We start from the raw sequence: 18,635 nt of genomic DNA, 5'->3' as shown, positions 1-18,635 counted from the left end.
AATAGTGGTTATCTCTGAGAGGTAACATGGAAGATATTTATTCTTTTTCTTTAAATGTTTCAACATAATCCAAACTGCCTACAGTAAGCACATCTTATTCGATAACTGTAGAAATACATGCAAAATATGTACTGAAAGATAGAACTCCTTGATAAATACTATGCAGATACTAAAAAATGAGATTTGCCAAAATGTGTAACACGAATGATCAAATTCTTAGGTTATAATGTTAAACGAAACCAAAGGATAAAAAATACTGATACTGTATAATCACAATTATGGGAAAATAAAAATCAGAAAATAATACATTTTTTTATTTTCCTGCGTTTTCCAATTTTTCTTTAGGAGTATGTATGTATGTGTGGATATTATAATAAGAAAGAAAAATCCCAATTGATGGGGGCATCTAAAGTTATGTAATATACAGAGTTGGTAAAATATTATTCAATTTATTAGTGATCACTGACATCTCTGAAAAATTAAACATACAATATTTAAGTTACACATTTACTTTCCCCCATATGATTGGTCTGGCACCTTTCAAGCTCTGGGTTACACCTGTATTGCTAAATGCATTCCATTCCTTATGTTATACCTCCTGGCTCCTTTGTTTCCTCAAATACTATAGATAAGATACATTAAGCATTTTGCTAGAGAGCATAGGAAATACCAAGAATGTATTTTTTTCTTTTCACAATTTATTTTTGCTCAGAGGAAAAAAGGAAAAAAAAAAAAGGAGGCTAGAGAATAGGAGAAAATTTAAAAAGACATTTGAAGATGTGTGGAAGGACAGATAAAACACTGGAATGTCAGGGAAAAAAAAAGTAACTGTTGTGATGCTGTAGATGGAGAAGAAAGACAAAGCCAAGTATTTTAGGGGAAACAGAAACAAAGAGAGCTGCTAGTCAGTGTGCTGGTCATTTTCAGGAGCCCACACAGCAGGAAGTAGGCCCAGATAGTGAATGAAGCACCAGAAAATCTCCAAAAACAGCCCGACTTTTGGTCAGCTTAGGTAACCAGAGTTACGCAATTCTTTCATTCTTCCTCTAGAAAGGTCTGCACGTCTAGGGACAGATGGAGCCATGTTAGGAAAAGGTGCAAGCTACACCCTGCTCAGAACCACTGGTCCTTTAAAATGGTAAACGTCAGGAGGCACTGGCAGTGAGGCATGTGTCTTCAAAACGAGAAGACGTAGTTAAAAAGGAAAATGTTCACAATATTAATTACTTAGAAAAAATATAGATTTCTACGGTCATGAATATTCTAAAAATATATAACTCAGAAACCACTATCTATAGAATTTTAATCCCAAACCTGATGGGTAACAAAACTAACAGATGGTTACTATGAAGTACAAGGAAAAACTTTAAATTGACATACCCATCAATAATAAGGTGTTCATATGGGGCCTTCTTATCACAGACAGGACAAACCCAAGTTGGTTTTTTCTCATTCATCTGAATATAAAGAGTTGCATCAAAACACTGCAGATGAGAACATGTAAGGGCCCGACATGGAATTGTCAGCCGCATTTTACCAAGCTTTAAAAGAGGGAGACAAAAGTTAAGTATTAGACAACCGTTGTTAAAAGTTTTTCCTGAAACAAACACAATGTGCATGTATTCTGATTTAAAGCATATTGTGTCTACTTTCAACACACTTCCTGTGAAACATCTACAGGTTAAAAATTACTATTATTTCTTTGGATATTAAAATACAGAAACTATGGAAAATCTACAGCAGAGGTTATTTACCCTCAATTCACAGCTTATAACCCTCAATTCACAGCTTACAGATCCACTTTTAGGGGGAAAGACCATGAATCCCTTGAAATTACACACAAAATCTTATAAATGTGTGCATTTTTCCAGAGAGTGCTTTCACCAAATTCTTAGGGTAGTCCCGAATCCAAAAAAGAACCACTTTACTAGGTACTGGGAAAGGAAAAATGAATGCCTTACTAAATGCTCAAGATACAATCAACCTGATCTCTGAATGAGAGTAATTCACAGGTCAAAACAATAAACACTCCCATGTTTGGCATAATTGCCTAATGGCACCTCTGAGCAAAGCCAGTTGTTCGCACTCTCTCCCCTCACTGGGTACCATCACAGGCAATTGAACAAACACCTCTGGACCTCTAGCATCTCTGGCATGTTATGAGACTTGCTCTTCTTGCCCTGCAAACAGTGCTTCTGCTGACACAGGTCGAGTCTGTCCTATGAACAATGAGATCTGCTTCATTTGGCCTGAACTGCTAGCTTTGGCCTAAAGCAGAAAAGCTGTCCCAAGACCTGCCCAGGGAGCTACCATATCACCACCTCCTTGCATGGAGGACACTTCATACAGTTCAGCCAGATAACCACTGCAGGGTCCCCAGAGGTCATAGTGCCCATATAGTGTAGAAGTCACCTACTTTCAATAACCATATTTTTTCCCCCTAAATATTAGGAAAAGATTTTCACACATATTTGTGAGCTTGAAAAATATAAAGGTTTGAAAAGTATAAAAGTTAAATAAGGAAAAAAAAAAAAAAAGGATTCTTGGCTTTGAATTTCAGGGAAATGTGCAATTTCCTAGTCTACCAAGGAAACTGTCATTTGGGGTCCTAAATTATTGTTCTGGCACCAGTGACTTACTGTGCCTCTAGGAAAGGCACTTAACCTTGCCAGGCCTCTCTTTCTATCTCTGATAGAACATGGCTTCCCCCTTACTTCAACAGGATGTAGTGATGAAGCATAAACAAGGACCCAGAATGTGCCATCATCTTGAGAAAGGAGAAATGCCAGTGTATAGTATCAGAAGTATGAACAGGAAGGATACAGAGAAAACTGACAGCTTCCTCCTCTGTGCTCCCAACTCTACCCTGCATATGATCACGCTGTTCCTCCAAGAAACACATCTGGCTCATCTCCTTATCTTCAGCACTAGGAAATGTACCTGCTACATATACAGCAGGAAAATGGTCCTGTGTACTGATCAGGCTTCAGCTGTGCATGCTGGACAGTTTCTAGGAGGCACCATCCACTTACAGTGTGAATTTTGGATGTTATTTAGTCTCTCTGAGCCTTAGTTTTATAAAATGGGAATAAAAATAGCATCTATACCATAAGACTGGGGGGTCTAAATTATATTCATTGCACAGGGTCTAACACATAGTAAGTACTCAATATATGCCCCATTATTAATTAAAGTACAGAAACACATTTACTTCAAATCACTTTATGAGCTAGTAGGAGACCCACTCAAACCTCAGCCTAGTCAGTCTTCTCTTCTATGCTCACACAGTATTGAACTAGTCCACTACTTCCCTTCTACACTTCTATTTAATTTTTATGATTTGATTTACCTAAGTACCTGATGAAAAGGCATACACATAAACAGAACGAGCTCTCATAACAAAAAAATCACCTATTTACCATTAGCCAAGACATACCACATTAGTCTAGAAACATTTTCCCAAAACGATCTGGTTGGTGGTGCTAAATTAAATTTTTATGTCTAAAGTTCAGGCCTTAACTTATCTGGGAAGTGCAAATTCCTACTGAGTAGGTATATTTACCACTGCCTTAAAACTAAGCAGAGAGATTCTAGATGAATACAGTAATCACAGACATGGTTCAGGTAATTGCATAACTAGTAGGCTACTTCTGACAGTTTGCAAAGACAGTGGATAAGAAGATAAGATACAAAGACTGTTTCAGAATCCAAGCAAAAGCTGTAGAACTTATACTCTGAAAAGCAATTATTCTCTAAAGACCATCATCTCACATACCTTTAGCCCTAAATTCCCAGCTGTCAGTTCATCTTTTCATTGGGAGAGCAACTCTCAAGCCCTTATGATCAGCCACACTGACAAGTTTACCTACAGAATTTTTAAGGAACACTGCTACATGAATGGCGCAGGAAGGACATGTATAAACAGGTACAAGAAAGAAGTTCACTTTGAAATGCAATTTATTAGCTGTCACACAAATGTCTCGTTTCAAAGAATTACAGAGTAATTGTTACGTGATAACCCTCATATTCCTGACTTTTAAAAACAATCACTAAATTCTAAATACTTATCTAAGAGTGGACACTGAATTATCTAACTTCAGAGAGGAAGCTGAGCTTTGAACATCTTCATCTTGTAATTACAAACCCCTTTTCCCTATATGGGATGGGATGGACATTTGCATCAATTGCAAATAAACACTTTGAAAACAACTCCCAAATAAGTTTTCTAAAGCCACTAATCTTATTATAACATAATAGTAATTGAGGATACTGCAAGAGAAAAAGAAATACCCTACTTAGATATAAGTTCAAACCAGCTTATACCAAAAGGACTCTAAAAAACATCAACAATATATGTACTTTTCCCTTGTAAAAAGAAAAGAACAGTGTGAAATTGGGACTTTTAAAACTTTTTCTTCATTATCATTATCATAAGTATTTCATGAATAAATCTTCAAAGAGTTTCTTTTTCCTTTTCTTCTATCAATTCCAAGAGATTTGCATTTGAGTTTACAGGTCTAGGGAGTACCTCACAAAGCAGGTTCACAAATATTCTTCCAGTTCTATTTTTAATAAATCAAAACTAAAAAATTCCCAAAGAACAAAAAGCATTTTTAATTATTTTCATTGCCTTTAGCTAAATAGCACACAAACAGAAACTCTTTTATTTTGAGCTGTGTATATCACAACTGGGCAATTCAAATGCACAGTCAGACATCATATTTACATATTTCAAAGGGAACAAATCTCTTTTATTATTCTATAAATTTGATATATAGATGAGTTGTCATTAAAAAGTTTTACTTTTTAGAGTAAAAAACCTAAAATATAAGCATTACTGTTCCAGAATAATTGTAAAGGTATTATTTCTTAGGTCAAATAGAAATCCATAAAAGTATTATAATTATGGATTATATAGAGAGAGTTGTTTTTCCTACAATCTGAATTTTGAAAGTGTAAGTCAATTTAAAATGAACTGCTATAGTTGCTGAAACTAAAAAAGGGGATATGGAAAGAAAAACTTAAAGTTGGCCCATTAAATTAAGAGGTACAAGGAGCAAAACATGATTAGCATTTTGTAATAATATAAAGATCACCTGAACTATGAAATTCAAAACTAGTTCTATAAATAAGAACATCAAGATTTATGTTGTAGTGCTTATTTATACAAATAAATGCTTCATCTAAATGTTAAACAATATAAACATCATATATATTAGCACAACTGTAAACACTTTTAAAATGAGAATGCAAAGAAAACAAGACCCTTTCCAGTGATTTAAATGGAAAATGAAGCTTATGCACATTCCTAAATTTCTCATATTCTCTAAACTGGTATTTTATAATGGAACAGGGTGGCAAGAAATCATGTCAAAGGGGAGGGTGGATAAATACATGTTTGGAAGCAAGAGGGTATGACAGGTATACAATTTAAAAAAAGTGTCTTCTCGCCCTTCACTAACCTGGACTGTGAACCATTTTTCTAAATTTTAAAAAATACCACATTCCTTTACACCTTAGTCTATTATAACATCTGATTAACTTAAGAATCCATCCCAGGTCCCTCCAGCCACTAACTTTCATTGTACAAAAAAATTTAACATTAAATCTGCCACCTTAACCATCTTAAAGTGTACAATTCAATAATACTATGTTCACACTCCTGTACGACACATCTCTGGAACTTTTTCATCTAGCACCACTGAGACCCTCCCCCCAGCCCAGAGTAACTGTCTATTTTCTGTTTCCATGATTTTGACTACTTTAGATACTTCATGGAATCATATGGTATTTATGCTTTTGTGACTAGTTTATTTTACTTATTGTAATATTATCTAGGTTTATCACCTTGTAGCATATGACAGGATTTCCTTCTTTTTTTCATGTTGCATACATAATATATCATATTTTATTTGTTCACCTCTTGATGGACATTTGGGTTGCCTCCATCTCTTGGCTATTGTGAATAACATTGTGATGAATATAGTTATGCAAATTATTTCTTCGAGATCTTACTTTGAATTCTTTTAGATATATGAATTGATGGATCACATATTCATTTTAACTTTTTGAGGTAACTCCATATTATTTTTCATAATGGCTACAGCATTTTATATTCCCATCAAGAGTGCACAAGGGTTCCAGTATCTGTGGCACCCTTACTGACACTTGTTCTGTTTTTGATTGGAGCTATCCTGATGGGCATGAAGTGATTATCTCATCTGTGCCTTTGATATGCATTTCCTTGGTGATTAGCAGTGTTGAACATCTTTCCGTGTGGTGTTGGCCATCAATGTATCTTCTTTGGAGAAAGGTCTATTCAAGTCCTTTCTTATTTTTAATCAGGTTTTTTCTTTTTTTGCTGTTGGGTTGCAGAAGTTCCTTATATATTCTGGATATTGACCCCTTCTCAGGTATAAAATTCTCAATTATTTTCTCCCATTCCCTAAGCTGTCTTTTCCCTCTGTTCATGGTTTCCTTTGACAAGCAGAAGTTTTTAAGTTTGGTGCAGTCCCGTTGGTCTGTTCTTGCTTTTGTCACTTGTGATTTTAGTGTCATATCCAAGAGGTAATTGCCAAATTGAACTGAAGCTTTTCCCCCATGTTTCTTCTTGGAATGTAACAATAAAAGGTATTATAGTTTAGATCTTAAATCCATTGTGAGTTAATTTTGAGGGTCCAACTTCATTATTTTGCATGTGAATATCCAGTTTTCCCAATGCCATTTGTTTAGAGACTATCTTTTTCCTATTATGCAGCATTGGCATTCCTAGGCATTTGATCATATATGCTGTAAGAATTTGTTTTTGGGCCACTGGTCTATATTATCTATTAACATCATTATGTCAATACTATATACCAACTTATATGGGATTTCTGTGGAAGGAATGATGCTGAAGCTGAAACTCCAGTACTTTGGCCACCTCATGCGAAGAGTTGACTCATTGGAAAAGACTCTGATGCTGGGAGGGATTGGGGGCAGGAGGAGAAGGGGACGACAGAGGATGAGATGGCTGGATGGCATCACTCACTCAATGGATATGAGTCTGAGTGAACTCCGGGAGTTGGTGATGGACAGGGAGGCCTGGCGTGCTGCGATTCATGGGGTTGCAAAGAGTCGGACACGACTGAGCGACTGATCTGATCTGATCTGATACCATCTTAATTACTACTGCTTTCTAGCATGTTTTAAAATTAGGGAATGGAAGAGCTCAAACTCTGTTCTCATTAAAATTGCTTTGGTTACTCAGAGTCCCTTGAGATTCCATAGAAATTTTAGGATTTTTTTTTTTTCTTAATTTCTGTAAAACATGCCAATGGGATTTGATAGGAACAACAATGAATCTGTAGATCACTTTGGTAGTATGGACATTTTAACAATGTTAAGTTTTCTAGTCCATAATTATAGGATGTCTGTTTATTTCTATTTTCTCTGAATTTCTGCAATGTTTTATAGTTTTCAATCTCCCTGATTGAGTTTATTCCTAAATATTTTATCCTTTTTGATGGCTCAGACTGTAAAGTGTCTGCCTACAATGCGGGAGACCCAGGTTTGATTTCTGGGTCGGGAAGATCCCCTGGAGAAGGAAATGGCAACCCACTCTAGTACTCTTGCCTGGAAAATCCCATGGATGGAAGAGCCTGGTGGGCTACAGTCATGGGGTCGCAAAGAGTTGGATACAACTGAGCAACTTCACTTTCTTTCTTTCTTAGTTTCCTTTTCAGTTTGGTCATCTAGTTCTTTTCAGAAAGACAATTAACTTTTTAAAATTTTATTTACTTATTTTTGGCTGTGCTGGATCTTTGTTGCTGCTTGGACTTTCTCTAGTTGGGGTGAGTGGGGGCTACTCTTTGCTGCAGCATGTGGACTTTTCATTGCTGTTGCTTCTCTTGTGGAGCACTGGCTCTAGGGTGCACAGGCTTCAGTAGCTGTGGCTCCAGGTGCTAGAGCACAGGCTCAATAGTTGTGGCACACGGGTGAACTCCAGGAGTTGGTGGTGGACAGGGAGGCCTGGCGTGCTGCGATCCATGGGGTCGCAAAGAGTCGGACACGACTGAGCGACTGATCTGATCTGATGCCAACAAATTAGATAACCTAGAAGAAGGAGATAAATTCCTGCAAGCATATAACCTACCAAGACTGAATTATGGAGAAATAAGAAATCCGAACAGACTCGTAACTAGTGAGGAGATTGAAGCGGCAATGAAAAACCTCCCAACAAAGAAAAGCCTAGGACCCCTTGGCTTCAGTGGAGAATCCTACCAGAGTTCACTGAGACTCACGTCCATCGAGTCAGTGATGCCATCCAGCCATCTCATCCTCCGTCGTCCCCTTCTCCTCTTGCCCCCAATCACTCCCAGTATCAGAGTCTTTTCCAATGAGTCAACTCTTTGCATGAGGTGGCCAAAGTACTGGAGTTTCAGCTTTAGCATCATTCCCTCCAAAGAAATCCCAGGGCTGATCTCCTTCAGAATGGACTGGTTGGATCTCCTTGCAGTCCAAGGGACTCTATAAGTCAAATAAGCAGGGTGACAATATACAGCCTTGACATACTCCTTTTCCTATTTGGAACCAGTCTGTTGTTCCATGTCCAGTTCTAACTGTTGCTTCCTGTTCTGCACACAAATTTCTCAAGAGGCAGGTCAGGTGGTCTGGTATTCCCATCTCTTGAAGAATTTCCCACAGTTTATTGTGATCCACACAGTCAAAGGCTTTGGCATAGTCAATAAAGCAGAAATAGATGTTTTTCTGGAACTCTCTTGCTTTTTCCATGATCCAGCAGATGTTGGCAATTTGGTCTCCGGTTCCTCTGCCTTTTCTAAAACCAGCATGAACATCTGGAAGTTCATGGTTCATGTATTGCTGAAGCCTGGCTTGGAGAATTTTTAGCATTACTTTACTAGCGTGTGAGATGAGTGCAATTGTCCGGTGGTAGTTTGAGCATTCTTTGGGATTGCCTTTCTTTGGGATTGGAATGAAAACTGACCTTTTCCAGTCCTGTGGCCACTGCTGAGTTTTTCAAATTTGCTGGCATATTGAGTGCAGCACTTTCACAGCATCATCTTTCAGGATTTGTTGGCATAGCAGTCTCATAATCCTTTTAGTTTCTGTGACATCTGTTATAATGTCTCTTCTTTCATTTCTAATTTGAGCTATCTGAATCTTTCCTCTTTTTTCTTAATTTAGCTAAGGGCTTGTCAATTTTGTTGATCTTTCAAAAACCAACTCTTGGTCTTGTGATTTTTTTTTTGGACTGTTTTTCTAGTCTCTATTTCATTTATCTCTTTTCTAATCTTTATTTCTTTCTGTGTGCTGACTTCGGCTTTAGTTTGTTTTTCTAGTTTCTTGAGGTACAAGATTAGGTTGCTGATTTGAGTTCTTTCTTTTTTAATGTAAGCATTTACTGCTATAAACTTTCCTCTTCCTACTATTTCTGCTGCATCTTGTAAATTTTGGTATACTGTATTTTTATTTTCGTCTTCCAATATTTCCTAAATTCCCTGTGACCTCTTTTGATTCATCGGTTGAGAATGTATTATTAAATTTCCACATGTCCTGGATTTTCCTGTTTTCTTCCTGTTACTGATTCCTACTTTCATCACATTGTGATCAAAGAAGATATTGTATATGATTTTAATCTTAGATTTGTTAGGACTTGTTCTGTAGCCTAACCCATGCTCTATCTTAGACAGTGTTCTGTGCACCCTTGAGAAGGATGTATATTCTGCTTTGTTGGGTGCAGCATATCTATTAGGTCCAATTGGTATATAGTGTTGATTAAGCTCTTTGCTTACTTACTGATCATCTGTCTGGTTGTTCTATCAATAACCAAAAGTAGGGTATCAAAGTCTACTACTATTAATATTATTGTGTTGGTGTCTATTTCTCCCTTCAGTTCTGTCAACTACTGAATCATATACATGGGAAAGAATTTAAAATAATTATACAGGGACTTCCCTGGCAGTCCAGGGGTTAAGACTCTGCCTTTTCAGTGCAGTGGGGCACAGGTTTGATCCCTGGTTGGGGAACTAAGATCCCATATGCCACGTGGCATGGAAGAAAAACATAAACAAAAACAAACCCAAAACCCAAACAAACAAAAAACAAACAGAAAAATCCTGGAGTCAAAATATGTTCCCTATAAAAATGACTGGCCATAGTAAGGGAAAAAAAGATAGAAGGCTATATACAAAATGATAGGTTTGGTGGTTTTCCTTAATTTCACTGTATTTTTTCCGTAATTTACAGATGCTTAATAGTGAACAGAAGTTCTCTTAATAAAAGTTTTTTTTTAAGCTGTGCAACATATTGTATTATAAACTAATTCTTGAGCTACTGACTTTTGCATTACTTTTTGTGTTGAGGTGTGTTTTTCACACTTGTGTTGAGGCTTTATAAATTATAAGAGACTAAGATATAAGACAAATAAAACAATTTTTATTTAAATTTTTTGTTTTTTAAGAATAAATTCATCTTAGATTAGTAGGATTTCAGTATTAAAAGCCTTCAATATCAGACTTGCCTGAACAATCCCAGCAAATGAGGAAATAGCTGAGTCCTCTTATTTTTCATATTTTCTCCCAATTTAAATGATTCATTACAGAACAAAAGGCAATCAAAATGTAACTTACTTTTAGTTTTTCATGTATTTTTATATGAAAGCAACATTCAACTACCATTTCTACTATTGGTGGACCTAACATCAAATTAGTTAAGCAACAAACCTTAACAACACATTTTTGGAAACATTTTCACTACCAGTTTTCACTTAGACATTATATTTATTTTATACAAATGAATGAAACTGATCTCATTTTCTGGTTTACAAATATGTCTAGTTGATTTTTATATGCATACCAATTCAATTATTCAGGTTAAACAATAGTTTTTAATTCTTGTTATAGTCCTTGCCGGCAAAGTGGTTAAGCTAAATGTATGAGTAATCATGGCCAGATTTTTATTCAGAAGCATACTATTTAATAAAGTGAAACTGCAATAAATACACTGAAATGATAAACATGCCTCATTTTGGAGATTTTACACTTAAGTCTGAGAAACAGTCATCTAATAACCATAATCAACATTTAAATATAACTAAGAGTAGAAAAATTTTATAGACATAAATTTGTTTAGATTTCAAATCCTAAGACTACATAATATCTTTTATTTTTCATAAACTCTTAACAAGTGGATATGTTTCAAGGTAACAGAATTTGTTAAATACTGGAAATACTTAGTAAAAAAAAGAAAATGTGTGCTAAACCTCCTGGAGACCTAATATTAGTTAGCACTTACTGGACATAGTAGAGAAACCCTCAGGCTGGTTGTAGCTATTTCACTGTCTGGATCCGCAGTCAACTTCTCTTTAACTGACATTCATCAAAGAAAAAACAAACAAAAGAAGTTTATTAAAGATGTATCATTGATGCAACACAAGAAAAAGAATGAGAAACTTCGAAAAATGGCACTAAAGAATAATCTGCTCAATTATTTTCCAATCAACTGAATGATAAAAAAATTTTGTAGTTTATAATCTCTACAATAAGCAAAGGAAGGAAAATGACTGTATACCTATCTATAGACTGACTACACTTCCTGTAAGCTCCTATTTCTCACCGACAAAACAAAAGCTGCACTGCACTAACATAAAAGGAATTTATATAAGCAGTTTAACATAGTCAAATGATGGCAGACCCTTCTTTTATAACTCTAAGAAACTGGATAAATATTTTCTTTTAAACTATGATAATATTATTTTAAAAGAAACTAATAAAAACTATAAAATATGTATAAATGTTTACAAAGCTCAGATAATAAAAATATTTATTGTAAACATATTAATTCTAATTTCATATTGTAAAAAGAAAAAAGTTCAACTGCCTTTTTTAAAACCATATAATTATTTGAGTTTTATATTTATTTACCCATAACCTGATAAGTTACACTATCTTGGGCAAGTCAATCCTCCTCTCTGAGATTAATTCAACTTCTTGGAAAATAACCACCACACTATATAATCTCTAAGTCTTCTCAGTTCAAATTTCCTGTGGTTCCTAAGAGAGGCAGCACTGGTGATTTTACTTTTAAAGCAATTCTTTTACTCTTGGCCAGTTTAATACAACAAGGATCTTATACTTCTCATCTGCAAACCAGTGACATTCAGGTTACTTCTGAAAACCCAAGAACGTCAATTAAACTTCAACACAGAAGTGCGACAGAATATACCTAAATGTAATATTCAAATAATTTTAGAAACTGTTTCACAGTAACTTTAAAGTCTATATGTGTAAGGGGCCCAAGCGGAGTAGTGTGGACGTAGTTAATCACAGAATTTCAGACCTGAGGCACAACTGATTGTGACCAGAGAGTTGACTGACAGATGGGTAGAAGCACAGACATGCATAGATACACAGAGAGAAGAAAAGGGAAAAGTACTTGGATAAAGAAGAATAATTTCAGAACAGATGTCTATGGAACTAATAGCCATTTATAAGAATTAAGAATCTGGCCTTTATTAAACTTGATGAGCGTATTTTTTTTGAAGTGGTCCAAATCTTAGATACTCTATACAACTGTCTTCATAAACTAGTGGATCTCAATTAAGATGCACATCAGAGCTACCTACAGAGCTTTCTAATTTATAATTGCCCACTGAATCAAAATGGAGAAGAGGGATATAAATGAGTAGTTTTTTAATAAAAAGTTCCAGATGTGATTCTGATGACATACTAAAAAGTAATTTTATGGCCTAGAAATTCCGAAAATTTAAAGTCTACTTAACTTGCAGGCTATCACACCTAAAAAGGCATACAATCCATGGATTTTGTCTGGAAAATAGTTATCACATCATGTATGCTAATTAATTATATAAGTAAATTACGAAAAACATGCTTTTGCCATTATAGACCCAATCTTAATCCTTTCTTAAGATACATTTAATGAATAGTATCTGCTTAAAGGTGACAACTGCCATATGATAAATGTGATTACTAACCATTTTACAACCACCCCTCTTAATACCCACACAGCAATACAAACAGCAAGGGAACAGTAACTGACTTTAGGTTCTGTCTATACGAAGTTCAGCGTTAGTACTTTGAAAAGAAAGGAAAAAGGAGAGGCAACTTGAGGCAGTGGTTCAGAGCAAAGAGTCTAGAGCCAGCCTAGGTTATAATTCAGCCTTAGTCACTTTTCTGTGCCTCAGTTTCATCATCTTGTAAATGAGAATAATACAAGTAGCTCATAGCATTGTTTTAAGAATTAAATGAGTTAATACAAACAAATGCTTTAAAATAACAACATTATTCTCAATAAATATTAGCTCTTGTGTGGAATGGGGAGGGAGGTGGGAGGGAAAAAATATTAGCTATTGCAACAAATAAAATATGATCTGTATGTTCATTTTCTTTCAGAGGTGAAAGATTTTTCTGAAATTATTTTAGAATCAGTTTGTCAGTTTCTTTTAAGAAAAGCTTTGCTTTTTCACCTTTGCCATTATACATTCAATCAATCCTTTCATGTAAAGATACTTTTTGAGGATCTTGATTTAATTGAATTTAACCTACAGATCAAACTGGAGAGAACTGACATCTCTCCAGTAACAATACTGAGTGTTCTGATCCATTAACATGATGTATCTCTCCATTATTCAGGTCTTATTTTAGTTACTCTTACCAGTGTTTTATAGTTTTCAGCATACAAATCTTGCACGTGTTTTGCATAATATATCTCTAAGTACTTCATTTTTTTGATGTTACAATTTTTATAAACTGACCATATAAATTCACACATTAACTCAAGTAGCTTTTTTTTTGGTCGATTCTTTGGGATTTTTTTCCCTACACAATGATGTCATCTTCAAATAATTATTATTCATTTCTAATCGGTTTCTTTTTTCTTACATTATTGTGCTGGCTAGGATCTGAAGGGCAATGCTGAACAGACGTATTAAGAGAGATATTCTTGCCTTATTTTCAATCTTAGGGGTAAAGTTTTTACCATTTAATATGATATTAGCTAAAGGCTTCTTATAAAATACCCTTTCATACATTAAACAACCCCCTTGTCTCTACTTTGCTGAATTTTATCATGAATGGATATTGAAAAAGTGACCAAAAGCTTTTACTGAATCTATGGTGATGATCATATGATTTGTTTTTTGTTTTTTTTTTTTTTAGTTTGCTGAGAAGGTGAATTATGACGACAGATTTTTAAAAATATTTAATGACCCTAATATCCCTGTATAAACTATTTGATCACTATACATTACCTTTTTATATACTATATTTAATCAAAACAATTCTGAAAAAGAAAAAGTTGGAGGACTACCTGAGTTCAAGAATTACTATCAAGCTTTAGTTAGTAAGATTGTGTTATTGGTATAAAGATAGACAAATAGGTCAATGGAAGATAATGAAGGAGTCCAGAAATAAATTTATATACCTATCATCAACTGGTTTTTGACAAAGGTGCCAAGGTAATTAAATGGAGGAAAAATCAGTATTTTTGACAAATGTTATGGAACAACTGGTATCTATATGGGGAGAAAATGAACCTATAAGTTTACTTTGCATCACATATAAAAATTAATTTCTGATAAATTGTAGGGACTTCCCTGGTGATCCAGTAGTTAAGAATCCACCTGCTAACACAGGGGGCCTGGGTTTGATCCCTAGTCTGGGAAGAGCCCACATGCCCGTGCAGTAACTAAGCCTGTGTGCCATGAGTCTGTGCTCTACAACAAGAGAAGCCCCTGCAATGACAAGCCCATGCACTGCAACCAGAGAGCAGCCCCTGCTCGCTGCAACTACAGAAAGCCTGCATGCAGCAGCAAAGACCTAGCATAGCCAAAAATAATGTAAAATAAACTGCAGACCTAAACTAAAACAACAAAACTTCTAGAAGTAAAATGTTTGTGACCTTGGATTTGGCAAAGATTTCATTGTATACAAAAAGCATAAACTATAAAAGAAATGGGAAAAATTTGAAGAGACATTTCATCAAAGAAGCTGGAAGGATGGCACATAGGCACATGAAAAGATGTTTAACATCATTAGTCATTAGAAAAGCGCAAATTAAAACCACGAATGACATATCACCTACACAGTAATCAGAATAGCAAAATCAAAGCAGCCTGACAATACCTACTGTTCGTGAGAATGGGGAAAAACTCAATCTCAAATCTTACTGGACAGAATGCAAAAATGGAATATGCACTTCATAGGAAACTGCCAATCTCTTTTCCATACCATTTATCATGTGACCCAGCAATCCTAGTCCTGAGTACTTACCCAACAGAAATGAAAACATATGTTCACAAAACTGAGATACTCATATGCAAAATGTAAATGTTTCCAGAAACTTTATTCATAACGAAAAACTGGGAACGATCTAAATGTCCATCAACTGACAAATGGATAAACAAATTACAGTACCAATAAATGGAACATTATTCAGTAATAAAGAGCTCAAACTACACAAACGAACCTAAAAGGATTATACTATGTGAAAGAAATCAGAAATGAAAGGCAGGGGGTGGGATGAATTGGGATTAACATATATACACTATTGATATTATATATAAAATAGAGAACTAATGAGAATCAATTGCATAGCTCAGGGAACTCTACTCAATGCTCTGTGATGATTTAAATAGGAAGGAAATTAAAAAAAAAGGGGGGGATGTATGCATATGTATAGTTGTTTTACTTCGTTGTACACTAGAAACTAGTTCAACACTGTAAAGCAATTATACTTCAATAAACTGTGTGTGTGTTAGTCACTCAGTCGTATCTGCCTCTTTGTGACCCCATGGACTGTAGCCCAACCAGGCTCCTCTGCCCCTGGGATTCTCCAAGAAAGAATACTGGAGTGGGTTGCCATTCCCTTTTTCAGGGGATCTTCCCAACCCAGGGATCGAACCCAGGTCTCTGGCATGGCAGGCAGATGCTTTACCATCTGAGCAACCAGGGAAGCCTTCAATAAAAAATAATTAAAAAAAAAAAAAAGGCTACATGTGGGATTTCAAATACCTGAAATTCTGGAAAAGGAAAAACTACACAGACAGAAATCATATTAATGGTTATGGGAAGTAGAGGAGAAGAAATGAGACAAACTGTGAAGGTCCACAGAGGAACTTTCTGGGGTGAAGAATGTTACATGTTTTCATTGTAACATGTGGTTCATGATTGCATATACCTGTCAAACTCAGAATGGACACTTAAAAAGGTGAATTTTTACTGCTTGTAAACTTCGATAAACACAACCAAAATATTGAAGGTAGGGGATGGGAATCACTATGTTAAATTTCAGAAGAAAGTATGGAGGAAAGACAAAGTAAGTAAAGTATTCATTGTTTGTGGGCATGGGAGTGAAAAATAAAAACAAGACATGATATTTATCCTGCTGCATCAACCAACATGTGATAAGCCTTCCAAGAGTTCAAGTTTTCTTGTGTCACTGTGAGCTGCTGCTGCTGCTGCTGCTGCATCGCTTCAGTCGTGTCCGACTCTGTGTGACCCCATAGACGGCAGCCCACCAGGCTCCCCAGTCCCTGGGATTCTCCAGGCAAGAACACTGGAGTGGGTTGCCATTTCCTTCTCCAATGCAGGAAAGTGAAAAGTGAAAGTGAAGTCGCTCAGTCGAGTCTGACTCTCATCGACTCCATGGACTGCAGCCCACCAGGCTCCTCCGTCCATGGGATTCTCCAGGCAAGAGCACTGGAGTGGGGGGCCACTGCCTTCTCCGGTGAGCTGCAGCAGGAACAGTACTTTCCTTTATGACCCATAATAAAGTTACAGTTAGCCACATTTAAAATTAATCTTTGAAAATCCCTGTTGTCTTGTGCTATGAGAGCTGGCCACTAGTCACATGTAGTTATATTTAAATTTAACCAAATTTAAAATTCAGTTCCTCAGTTGCACTACCACATTTCAAGTGCTCGACACACACATGGTGCTGGTGGCTACCACAGGGGACAGGACAGTGCTGATACAGAACATTCCATTAGTGCTGTTCTCGATTTAAAAAAAAATTTTTTCTATCCTTTTTAGACTTTTAAGGCTGGAAACAACTGAATATATTAATTAAGTCCATCACGTTCATTTTACAAACAAGAAAACAAGAGGCACAGAGATGTGATCTTTCATTAAAGATCTCTTCTCATCAGTTTACTTAACAGAAGTCTTAGGGTCTACTATGTGCCAGACCCTGAGCTAAGCATTAGGAATTGAAAGAAAGATAAGATTAAATTCCTGCCTAAAGGAATTCATAGTCTAGATGGGAGCAAAGATACTTAGTTGAGAGCATCTCTAATGCATTGTAATGGAATCTAGCTGAAATTCAATGCATCAACTCTGGGGGTTCTGAGATGCCTCTGGTAAAAAGTGAAACATGCCGGATAACTAGAATTAGGCAAAGGAGGTAACAGGGAAGTTTGAGTCACAGAGAACAACACTGACACGGCATTGAGGAAAAGGAAAGAATTCATTATCTCTGGAATATAAAGAATGAGAGAGGAGTGAATACACATGACATCAGAAAGTAATAAACAGATGCCACACCATGGAAAGCTGTATGTTTATGTCATCCTAACAAAGTTAGTTGTTTTTTGGTTTTTTTTTTTTAATTTTTAAATTTTTCTTTATTCTTGGCTGTGCTGAGTCTTTGTTGCTGCGCCGGCTTTTCTTCAGTTGTGCTGTATGGGCTTCTCTTGTTGAGGAGCACAGGCTCTAGCTATGCAGGCTTTAGTGTTGTGGCGTCCAGGCTTAGGTGCCCCATGGCATGTCAGATCCTCCCACATGGGATCAGGCATTGAACCCATGTCTCCTGCATTGGCAGGTGGATTCTTTACCACTGAGCCAGGAGGGAAGCCCTCAAAGTTAGTTTTTATTCCATTGGTGTTAGCAAGCCATGGATTGCAAAAAAAAATAGGTAAGGTTAGGTCATATTAATCATTTAGATTGCTATCAGAAGAGAGACAGGAAAAGAGGGGGCCAAGAAAGGAGAGGAATATATAATTCAAGAATAGGTTTTTGAAATAAACTTAGGATATAAGAGCTTAAATGAGGTCAGTGATGGTAGGGAGAGAAAACTGACAAGAGTTGAGAAATATTTAGGGTTTATGTCTGATAGAACTTGTGAGTTTTCACTCCTTGAATTAGAGGAAACAGTGGTATGCTTCAGTGAAGACAGCTACATGTATCTACATTTGAAATTCAGGGGAAGGTCTGGAATGAAAATATTTGTTTGGGAGTTGGTGCTAACTTAAACCACAAAGGTGAATGTGATAATCTCTAGCAAAAGTATGTAGAGAAGTGGACCAAGGACAAAAACCCAGGGAAAACAAACATTCAGGATGCTTCCCTTTAGAGAATCCATTGAAGGCAAGTGACTGAGAAGAGAAACAAGAATTTCAAGAGGAAAGTTGTTAGCACGAAATGTAGCAAAAATACCTAAGTTATAAACTGAAAAAACAAACTAAATTCTGCAATCAGATTGTCACTTGTGACATCTGCAAGAGTAGTTTCAGTGGAATGATGGGAGTTAAAAGTCGACAATGGTTTGCAACGAGGAGGTAGAAAGGGAAGTGTCGACTACTCTTTGGGGAAACTAGGATGAGAATGGGGGAACGCAGG

General features: G+C 36.1%; 1 protein-coding gene across 3 annotated transcripts in view; it reads right to left on the bottom strand.

Moving 5' to 3' along the window:
- Window positions 1–18,635, bottom strand: part of PIAS1 (protein inhibitor of activated STAT 1) — a 128,169-nt gene that overhangs the window by 13,169 nt on the left and 96,365 nt on the right. For all 3 annotated transcript variants that reach the window (XM_055536818.1, XM_055536817.1, XM_055536816.1), the window contains exons 8-9: window positions 11,296–11,369; window positions 1,381–1,541 (exon numbers count right to left, since the gene is read on the bottom strand). In XM_055536818.1, the coding sequence (XP_055392793.1) occupies window positions 1,381–1,541; window positions 11,296–11,369 (235 nt within the window). The remainder of the gene's footprint in view (window positions 1–1,380; window positions 1,542–11,295; window positions 11,370–18,635) is intronic.

Source organism: Bubalus kerabau, chromosome 10 (genome assembly GCF_029407905.1).
Source record: "Bubalus kerabau isolate K-KA32 ecotype Philippines breed swamp buffalo chromosome 10, PCC_UOA_SB_1v2, whole genome shotgun sequence".
Classification (NCBI taxonomy): Eukaryota; Metazoa; Chordata; class Mammalia; order Artiodactyla; family Bovidae; genus Bubalus; species Bubalus kerabau.
The sequence above is the reverse complement of the archived record's forward strand: the minus strand, read 5'-3'. Positions and strand labels throughout refer to the sequence as shown.